Here is an 11576-nt window from a genome sequence, read left to right as displayed (position 1 = left end):
AGTGTCGCGATCCAGAGGAGAAATGCCCGCTGCGTCCTCGGTTCCTGCCCGGCGTCGGAGGAGTTCGAGGAAATCTACAGCCTTTAGGAAGCTAACTTTTTCTTGTGTCCTCTTAATGGTCATAATTTGTATATAGTCAGATATGTAACTGTATAACCTTGCACAATAAAGTGTACACCATAAAAAAGGGGGGTGGTAGGAGAATCGAACACTCATACGTATTCAGAGCTAAATGGCAAGTTTTTCTCTGAATGTTCTGTTTTCCTTTTTGATATATGTGTTCCCTTATATATATATATATATATATATATATATATATATATATATATATATATATATATATATATATATATATATATATATATATATATATATATATATATATATATATATAAATATATATATATATATATATATATATATATATATATATATATATATATATATATATATATATATATATATATAAATACATATATATATATATATATATATATATATATATATATATATATATATATATATATATATATATATATATATATATATATTAAATATGACCGAAAAAGTAAGATTAATAATTCTAACACGAATTTTCTCAATATTTCTTATGTTTCTTTTCACTGTCGATGGTAATTGAAAAATCAATTCTCCAAAATTCATTTTTATTTCTAGTCTGACGCGACACTTGAACGCGTTTTGTAATAACTTATTTCATTTTCAAAGACTTTAGTTTACACACACATCTATAACCTGCAAACACTAAACAGAGTTCTACCATGCTATAATTTAAACAGCTTTCATCTTATATACCCGTATTTGGGTGAGGTGATATGTTACAACAGTTTTGGATGAGGTGAACAAAACTTTCAAAACAAGATAGAGCAAACTTTCAACACAAGACAGAACATGGTGCAAAGGGTATAAATTGGGTAAATTAAAGGAAAGAATGGAAGTAACTGCAGAGTGCCTATTGGCCCATATTTCTTGATGCTTCTATATTGGTGCGGAGTCTTGAAGTAGGTAGAATATAGTTGTGCATTAATTGGCTGTTGATTGCTGGTGTTGACATCTTGATGTGTAGTGCCTCGCTGATGTCAAGTCTCCGGCTATCACTTTATTTATCGATGATTTCTGTGTTGTCTGTTAAGATTTCTCTGTTGATGGTCTGGTTGTGAGAAGAGATTATATGTTCCTTGATGGAGCCATGTTGTTTGTGTATTGTTAATCCCCTAGAAAGAAACATTGTTGTCTTGCCTATATACTGAATTCTTTGGGGCTTACTGTCCCCAAGTGGACATACGAAGGCATAGACGACGTTGGTTTCCTTCAAGGCGTTCTGTTTGGTGTCTGGGGATTTTTTGTAGGTTGGCCATTTTTTTTGTTTTGTTTTATAGTAAATTGTTAATTGTATTGTCTGATTTTTGTCTGTGGGGGATAACGTTCCTATTAACAATGTCTTTTAGGACCCTTTCCTCCATTTTATGAGCCGTCAAAAGGAAATTCCTGTAAAACAGTCAAATAGGGGGTACAGATGTTGTGTTAGTTGACTCTTCAGAGATTGTAATGGTGTTTCACCTTTCTCTTTATGATGCCTTCAATATATCTGTTAGAGAAGCCATTGTTAACTAGGACCTGCCTTACCCTACAGAGTTCTTGATCGACTTGCTTCCATTCTGTGCTGTGACTGAGAACCCGGTCGATGTAAGCGTTGACAACACTCCTCTTGTTCCTGACGGGGCATTCACTATTGGCACTGAGGTATATTCCTATGTTTACTTCGTTAGTGAAGACTGCAGTGTGGAAGCCTCCGTTCCTTTCCATGACTGTTACATCTAGAAAGGGCAGCTTCCCATCATTCTCAATCTCGCAAGTGAATCTTAACACAGAATTCTGCTTGACTGCCTCCTTCAGCTGCTGCAGATGTCTGACATCAGGTACCTGCATAAAAATGTCGTCAACATACCTGCAGTATATGGCGGATTTCAAGTCCATATCAACTAAGACCCTCTGCTCGATGGTGCCCATATACAAGTTCGCAAACAGGACACCTAGAGGAGAACCCATGGCGACCCCATCTACTTGCTTATACATGTGCCCATCTGGGCTCAAGAAGGGTGTCTCTTTAGTACAGGCTTGGAGTAGCTTCTTTAGCATGTTTTCTGGTATGTCAAGAGGAGTACAAGCTGGATCACGATACACTCTGTCCATTATCATCCCGATTGTTTCATCCAAGAATACGTTGGTAAACAGCGACTCTACATCTAAAGAAGCTCTTATCCCTGTGGCCCGTGCTCACAGGGATATTGTCGATACCGAAGCATATATACCGTCGACTTGCCGATATTGTCGACTTGCAGCAAGTCGATACCGTAGACTTGCTGCGGGGAGCAAATATTGGGAATATTCGTCTTAGAAATATCAATCTTACCTATTCGGTCATATATGTTTTCATATATGTTGGTCAACATATGTTTACAAGAAAGACTGCTACCAAAATATACTAATACATATATATATATATATATATATATATATATATATATATATATATATATATATATATATATATATATATATATATATATATATATATATATATAAATATATATATATATATATATATATATATACATATATATATATATATATATATATATACATATATATATATATATATATATATATATATATATATATATATATATATATATATATATATATATAAAAAGTAGGCTGTATAAAAGTATAAAAAGTATATATATATATATATATATATATATACATATATATATATATATATATATATATATATATGTATTAGTATATTTTGGTAGCAGTCTTTCTTGTAAACATATGTTGACCAACATATATGAAAACATATATGACCGAATAGGTAAGATTGATATTTCTAAGACGAATATTCCCAATATTTGCTCCCCGCAGCAAGTCTACGGTATCGACTTGCTGCAATACCAGTTGCGTGGCATCTGGGAGTATGGGTTCGAGTCACTTCTGGGGTGTGAGTTTTCAGTTGCATATTGTCCTGGGGACCATTCAGGCTTGTTCGCATATATATATATATATATATATATATATATATATATATATGCGAACAAGCCTGAATGGTCCCCAGGACTATATGCGAATGAAAACTCACACCCCAGAAGTGACTCGAACCCATACTCCCAGGAGCAACGCAACTGGTAACTACAGGGCGCCTTAATCCACTTGACCATCACGGCCGTCAAAAGGACACGTGTGCCCCAAAGAATGAGGTGATTTGGTGAAATGCTATGCCCAAGATTACCATCCGAGTTGCCGTCGGGGAAGTGGCTCAAATAGCCTCGGCTATCACTTCCTTTTGACGGCCGTGATGGTCAAGTGGATTAAGGCGCCCTGTAGTTATTTATTTTTTGTATAAAATCAGATATGTAACTGTATAACCTTGCATAATAAAGTGTACATCATAATAAATAAAGAAAAAAAAAAGGGGGTGGTAGGAGAAGTGAACACTCTTTCGTATTCAGAGTTAAATGTCAAGTTTTTCCCTGAGTGCTCTGTGTTCCCTTCTCTGAGGCTGTGGGTCCCTATAAATGCACCAGTGGTGGTACCCCCCTATATATATATATATATATATATATATATATATATATATATATATATATATATATATATATATATATGTCGTACCTAGTAGCCAGAACGCACTTCTCAGCCTACTATTCAAGGCCTGATTTGCCTAATAAGCCAAGTTTTCATGAATTAATTGTTTTTCGACTACCTAACCTACCTAACCTAACCTAATCTAACTTTTTCGGCCACCTAACCAAACCTAACCTATAAAGATAGATTATGTTAGGTTAGGTAGGGTTGGTTAGGTTCGGTCATATATCTACGTTAATTTTAACTTCAATAACAAAAAATTGACCTCATACATAATGAAATGGGTAGCTTTATCATTTCATAAGAAAAAAATTAAGGAAAATATATTAATTCTGGAAAACCTGGCTTAATAGGCAAATCGGGCCTTGCATAGTAGGCTGAGAAGTGAGTTCTGGCTACTAGGTACGACATATATATATTTATATATATATATATATATATATATATATATATATATATATATATATATATATATATATATATATATATATATATATATATATGTCGTACCTAGTAGCCAGAACGCATTTGTCAGCCTACTATGCAAGGCCCGATTTGCCTAATAAGCCAAATTTTCATGAATTAATTGTTTTTCGACAACCTAACCTACCTAACCTAACCTAACTTTTTTGGCTACCTATCCTAACCTAACGTATAAAGATATGTTAGGTTAGGTTAGGTAGGGTTGGTTAGGTTCGGTCATATATCTACGTTAATTTTAACTCTAATAAAAAAAATTGACCTCATACATAATGAAATGGGTAGCTTTATCATTTCAAAAGAAAAAAATTAGAGAAAATATATTAATCAAGGAAAACTTGGCTTATTAGGCAAATCGGGCCTTGCATAGTAGGCCGAGAAGTGCGTTTTGGCTACTAGGTACGACATATATATATATATGTATATATATATATATATATATATATATATATATATATATATATATATATATAAATAAGGGGTGAGTATAAGACAATATGAGCCAGTGCACGTGGGAGCTCGACAAGGCTCTCCTGGGTGCTGCATTTCGTCTTCATCGAGGCTTGAGGACTTCAGGAGAGATGTTGGATGACATCTCAATGCAGCCGAAGTGGAAACGAAAAAAGGTAAACATCAAACATTTAAAGAAGAGAATGTTTAAGTATTGGAAATGTTGCAGTGTGCTCAGTCCATGTGCATGAACAGGAGATGCAGTTACAGTTGAGTAGAACAGGATGTAACAAAATATAATTCTTATGTATTGTCATTTACATGAATTTTGTCATTCGCATACATTGAATTATTCCCATGTATAGAGTCATCCACATGTATTAAGTCATTCCCATGTATTGAGTCATTCCCATGTATTGAGTCATTCACGTGTATTAAGTCATTCACATGTATTGAGTCATTCACATGAATTGACTCATTCACGTGTAATGAGTCATTTACGTGTAATGAGTCATTAACGTGTATATTTATATATAAATATAAATACACACACACACACACACACACACACACACACACACACACACACTCACAAAATTGGCTTGTTATTATAGTGCATTCAATGCAGCTCATATTGGCTCAGTGTTATACAGTACTGCACCATATTTGTAAATCCCATTTTAGTTTATTCTGATGTAATGTCTGTAGCCAGACTGTTTAGAATGCAACAGGTTGTAACAAAACAGTAGCCGAGAGTCGCAAGGACTGTGACATAATGGGTAATTTCTAAGTACTTAGTGTTTCAAGAGGCTTATTTTGTCTTTGTTGCATATGTGATCATAGACCCTATTTCAAAAATATGCAAAACTCTTAATTGTTGGTCTTCTTTTAGTTTGAGGATATGAATAATATTAGATAAAGTGAGGATTATGGTAATGTTATTAACCATAAAACTTCTCTCACATCCATGCATGTGTGCAGACATGCATGGATGAATTCATGAAAAACAAACACACACACACACACACACACACACACACACACACACACACACACACACACACACACACACACACACACACACACACACACACAGACGTTAGAAATAATTTTTTCAGTGTCAGAGTACTTAATAAATGGAATGCATTAAGCAGTGATGTGGTGGAGGCTGACTCCATACACAGTTTCAAATGTAGATATGATAGAGCCAAGTAGGCTCAGGAATCTGTACACCTGTTGATTGACAGTTGATAGGCGGGACCAAAGAGCCAAACCTCAACCCCCACAAGCACAATTAGGTGAGTACATAGTGGGGGCCTGGTAGCCTGGTGGATAGCGCGCAGGACACGTAATTCTGTGACGCGGGAACGATTCCCGCACGAGGCAGAAACAAACGGACAAAGTTTCTTTCACCCTGAATGCCCTTTATTACCTAGCAGTAAATAGGTAACTGGGAGTTGATTGACAGTTGACAGGCGGCCCGAAAGAGCAAAGCTCAACCCCCGCAAACACAACTATATATATATATATATATATATATATATATATATATATATATATATATATATATATATATATATATATAACTGAAAACTCACACCCCAGAAGTGACTCGAACCCATACTGCCAGGAGTAACGCAACTGGTATGTACAGGGACGCCTTAATCCGCTTGACCATCACGACCGGACATAAGGAAGTGATAGCCGAAGCTATTTGAACCACTTCCCCGCCGGCACTCGGATGGTAATCATGGGCATAGCATTTTATCAAATCACCTCATTCTTTGGGGCAACACGTGAGGAACACAAATGCAAACAAGCCTGAATGGTCCCCAGAACTATATACAACTGAAAACTCGCACCCCAGAAGTGACTCGAACCCATACTGCCAGGAGCAACGCAACTGGTATGTACAGGGACGCCTTAATCCGCTTGACCATCACGACCGGACATAAGGAAGTGATAGCCGAAGCTATTTGAACCACTTCCCCGCCGGCACTCGGATGTTAATCTTGGGCATAGCATTTTATCAAATCACCTCATTCTTTGGGGCAACACGTGAGGAACACAAATGCAAACAAGCCTAAATGGTCCCCAGGACTATATACAACTGAAAACTCACACCCCAGAAGTGACTCGAACCCATTCTGCCAGGAGCAATGCAACTGGTATGTACAGGGACGCCTTAATCCGCTTGACCATCACGACCGGACATAAGGAAGTGATAGCCGAAGCTATTTGAACCACTTCCCCGCCGGCACTCAGATGGTAATCTTGGGCACAGCATTTTATCAAATCACGTCATTCTTTGGGGCAACACGTGAGGAACACAAATGCAAACAAGCCTAAATGGTCCCCAGGACTATATACAACTGAAAACTCACACCCCAGAAGTGACTCGAACCCATACTGCCAGGATCAACGCAACTGGTATGTACAGGGACGCCTTAATCCGCTTTACCATCACGACCGGACATAAGGAAGTGATAGCCGAAGCTATTTGAACCACTTCCCCGCCGGCACTCGGATGGTAATCTTGGGCATAGCATTTTATCAAATCACCTCATTCTTTGGATTAAGGCGTCCCTGTACATACCAGTTGCGTTGCTCCTGGCAGTATGGGTTCGAGTCACTTCTGGGGTGTGAGTTTTCAGTTGTATATAGTCCTGGGGACCATTCAGGCTTGTTTGCATACATATATATATATATATATATATATATATATATATATATATATATATATATATATATATATATATATATAAATATGTTTATATACATATAATATAATAACAGACCACAAATAGTCGGCAATCATTGAGAGGAAGAGTTTCACTAGTACATTAACTCTGACACAACACACAGGATCCGGAGCATCAATACAATTGCTATCCGGTAAAATCAATGTTAACATGTCGGAACATTCCATTAGTTAAAAGCCAACATGCTGGCAACAACACTGAAAAACATAAATACCGTAATGGGTAATGGGTTATGTGATCTCGTCATATGGCAGTTCTTTATATATATATATATATATATATATATATATATATATATATATATATATATATATATATATATATATATTTATATATATATATATATATATATATATATATATATATATATATATATATATAAATATATATATATATATATATATATATATATATATATAAATATATATATATATATATATATATATATATATATATATATATATATATATATATATATATATATATATATATATATATATATAAATATATATATATATATATATATATATATATATATATATATATATATATATATATATATATATATATATATATATATATATATATAGGCTCTGGTGCCAATGTGGGGACCCATAGCCTCGGAGAAGAAAATAAAAAGTATTCAGAGGAGACCTTGTGGTTTCTCACTGAACACTAATATTATCTTCTACCACCCCCATTCTTTTGTATGTACACATATATATTTACTTTATTTGAACTTTGTTACAAAAAAGGAGTTACATATGGGTTACAAAGATGGTTATCATAGGTTGTCGAGTTCCTCCAGCTCCTCAGATGGCGGGCAGGAACCCTGGATGCAGTGCGCATTTCCCCTCTGTATCGCCACACTGAGGCGCTGGAAAAGAAAGCTTGCAGCTCTCGGGTCCCTTGTTGTTTCAATGAGCCTAGAACCCAGTTCCTTCAAAAAACTGGTAGCACTTTTACCCCAGGCGCCGAGTGTCTCAGAAGCAATGGGGGCAAAATTGTAGTGGTGATCCAGTTCTCTATACTTACGAGATTTGGCTGCTTCCCTGTGGGTGGCAGCGCCACCTGGTTGTGCAACACTGAGGTTAATGTAGGTGTTAGCCAGGGTTGATACACACGTGTAGTCCCATACCAACTGCTTGCCATTCTTCCAGGGGTTCACTGTGATACCATCCGGGCGACCAATAAGAGCATCAGAGTTACGGGGCGTTAGGTAACGGGGCTCTCTTTCAGCTGGGCATCCAGCTGTGGTGAGGCTCCCCTTGATGATGTCGTTAACTTCACTGTGCCTCGAGTGCCATCCCCCTGTGCTTTGGCAGAGTAGGCCATGGTGGCCGTACCTGTCAGCCACCACCTCGCCGCAAATACACCTATATCTGGTGTGGATTGGGGCAGCAAGGCGGAGGGCCACAGCAATTCGGAGGGCGTGTGGTGTGAGACATTGTTGCCGACATTGGGGTTGCTAACACGAAATCCCCTGCATGTGGTGCTGCTACTGCTGTGAGGCGAGCAATGTCGTGTTGTGTTGTTGCAGCACCCAGGCACTGTGCAGCAACTTGGTCTACAAGGGGACCATCCCAGCTGGATTGCTTGTGGGCTTTTGGGGATGGTGGTTGAGGTGATTGGCCTGCACGAGAGGCCCACTCTGTGGCACAGCGTGTAAAATTGGGATCATGTACACCTGCCAGCTGATGTAAGTGGGCAGGTAGAATTTCCTTCACAAGGTCGTCGGGTGCTGATAAGGAGGACAGGAAGGCTGGAACAGCGATTTGCGTTGCTGTTCGAACTCCGAGGCCCCCAAGTCTTACGGGAAGAGAGGCTTGTTTCCACTGTAGGTCATCGAGAGAGAGGTTAAGGGCTTTTTCTAGCATTGATTTCAGTAACCGGTCATACTCACTTAGTTTTTGGCTACTGTAAGATGGTGAACACCTCAGAAAGTAGGTTAACCTGGGGAGGGACAGACATCTGGTGATGAGGTGGAGTGCATCATGAGCATCAATATCCTCAATCCTCCCATCCATCCTCTTAAGGTCGGCGATTTTCTTATCAAGGACCTCATCGATGGCTTTCAACCCCAGGGGAGCTCCTAGGAGTGTGCTGTCTTCAGGTTTAGTTTTATGGATATTTGGCAGAAGACCCTCTATTCTCTCTACGATGCCCTGGTTGGAACATATTATTTCACATTTAGAAGGGTTCAGGGTGAGGCCTAAAACTGCACCTTGCTCCTGGATTTTTCTGATGTCCTCCAGGAGGGAGTCTTGGGAACCAGCTAGGGTACCATCATCCAAGAACCAGATGTTAAGCTCGCTGGACAGGACCTCTGTGACTTGTTTGATGACTAAGCAGAAAAGGAGAGGAGCAAGGGGGTCACCCTGTTGGACGCCTTCTCGCGAGTCAATTTCATGTTCGCCAAAAAGTAGCTTAAGATCCATACTGTAGCATGAATGTACAAAAGGGTAGAGGGAAGGGAAATGACTATGAACCGCACGGAGTACAGCATCCCTCCGCACCAAATTGAAGGCATTTTTTAAATCTAGCTTGATAAGGGCCTTTTCGTCTGTGATGTTGGCGATGAAGGCTCGAGCTGCATGGGCTGCCGCCTCACACCCTTGTGGAATGCCAAACCCGAGCTGTTTTGGCTTCAGCATGTTGGCCGCTGCATCACTAACTGTTCTTGCAGCAGCCTTTGCGACGAGACGCCGGAGAGAATTGCCCACAGCTATTGGCCTGATCCCTCCATCCTTTTTCTTTAGAGCACAGAGAGTTGCTCCAAAAAAGATAGGTCTTATGGACGCTGGTATGTTGCCAGCTAGACATGTGTTGGTGAATCTGGTTAGTTCCACCAAGAGGTTCTTTGCAATGTCACCCAGTGCAGGGTTGAGCATTTGCTTAAGGTGGTTGGGTTTTAGTCCTGTGAACCCACCTGCTGGTCCTGTAGGGAAGAACATGGCTGCTTTATGGACTACAGATTCAGCCACCCAGAGAGGTTCTGCTCCGGTAGCCCCCACTTGTACAATGTCGTCCTCACGCGGAGCCCTGGGTGGGTGTTTCTCCCTTAGGGTTTGAGCTGTTGTGGCATCTATGTCGGCAATTGAGTCCTCACTGGTGATGACTCGTATTGCGCCAATAGTGTTTCCTTCTTCTATTTTCTTGGTGACTGATGTTCTGATTTTTGATGTCTCGGATATGCCACTGTTGCTCTAGCTGCCGTGGGTGTTTCTCGCGCGAGTGGGAAGGCGCACCTGGTTGTCCTCCCTGGGAAAATCATTTATAGCTTTGATGACTGAGGCAGCTAAGGTTTTGTCTCTCCTTGCAGGGGTGGCTAGACATATGTTGCCAAACATTAGGAGGTTGTGCCATGCTTGGGTCGTTCCAGGAGAGTCGTTGACCTTTCTCAGGAGGGCAGATAATTTGGCTGCTGCATGGGGGCGGGCTGCTTTAGGGATGTGTTGCAAGGTTCTGGCCGATGTTGCTTTGATAGCTTCTAATAAATTTATATATATATTTATATTTTAATTTATATATATATATATATATATATATATATATATATATGTATATATATATATATATATATATATATATATATATATATATATATATATATATATATATATATATATATATATATATATATTGTGATGGTAAAGCGTTGGTGTTCGGCTGTTTCAAAAGCTAGGGGCAGGGCCTCGTCACATAATCAAAAAAAAGAGAAAAGTTGGTCCTTTCGTCTGTGGAAAGGTAATGGGAAGACACACAAAACACAAGTATATAAACAATGAAATTTTAATTACTCTAGAAAACAAGACATGAATAAAGGCAATCTCATAAAAATATGCAGGATAAGTCAAGAAACAAAATAACATGAATAATCACTGGCAAATGAAATGTTACGCTAAGACAAGTAAGTTACAGTGATAGCAAAATAAAATATGAGTGCTGGAATACTGGCTTCGAGCTGCCACCTCCCTTAGTACACGAAAGCCAAGGCTTAGTCTACCAGCGAGAGATGTCAACTGCATGGAGCACTGAGATATTCTGACGAGACTTGTGGTGGTGGCGGAGAGCAGGTGCGACGAGACACCAGCCAATCAGCAACAGGCAGGCAGAGGATGAGCAGTTAGCTGGTTACGGCGGTGGCCAGGTGTGCTGGGTACGATTTGCTCTCTGGGCAAAACGTTTGGCGATACTTGGTGAACGTATCTTGTATAT

At 38.7% G+C, this 11576-nt stretch overlaps 1 protein-coding gene across 1 annotated transcript; it reads right to left on the bottom strand.

Moving 5' to 3' along the window:
• Positions 1 to 1554: 1554 nt before the first annotated feature.
• LOC138356861 (uncharacterized) lies at positions 1555 to 2217 on the bottom strand. Its single transcript, XM_069313208.1, has one exon. It carries the CDS (start codon positions 2215 to 2217, stop codon positions 1555 to 1557), a length of 663 nt encoding a protein of 220 aa, XP_069169309.1.
• Between the last annotated feature and the right edge of the window lie 9359 nt (positions 2218 to 11576).

Source organism: Procambarus clarkii, chromosome 74 (assembly GCF_040958095.1).
Source record: "Procambarus clarkii isolate CNS0578487 chromosome 74, FALCON_Pclarkii_2.0, whole genome shotgun sequence".
Taxonomy (NCBI): Eukaryota; Metazoa; Arthropoda; class Malacostraca; order Decapoda; family Cambaridae; genus Procambarus; species Procambarus clarkii.
The sequence above is the reverse complement of the archived record's forward strand: the minus strand, read 5'-3'. Positions and strand labels throughout refer to the sequence as shown.

Coding starts and splice junctions, on each gene's coding strand:
- LOC138356861 (XM_069313208.1), bottom strand. CDS start 2,217: ATGATAATGGACAGAGTGTATCGTGATCCAGCTTGTACTCCTCTTGAC.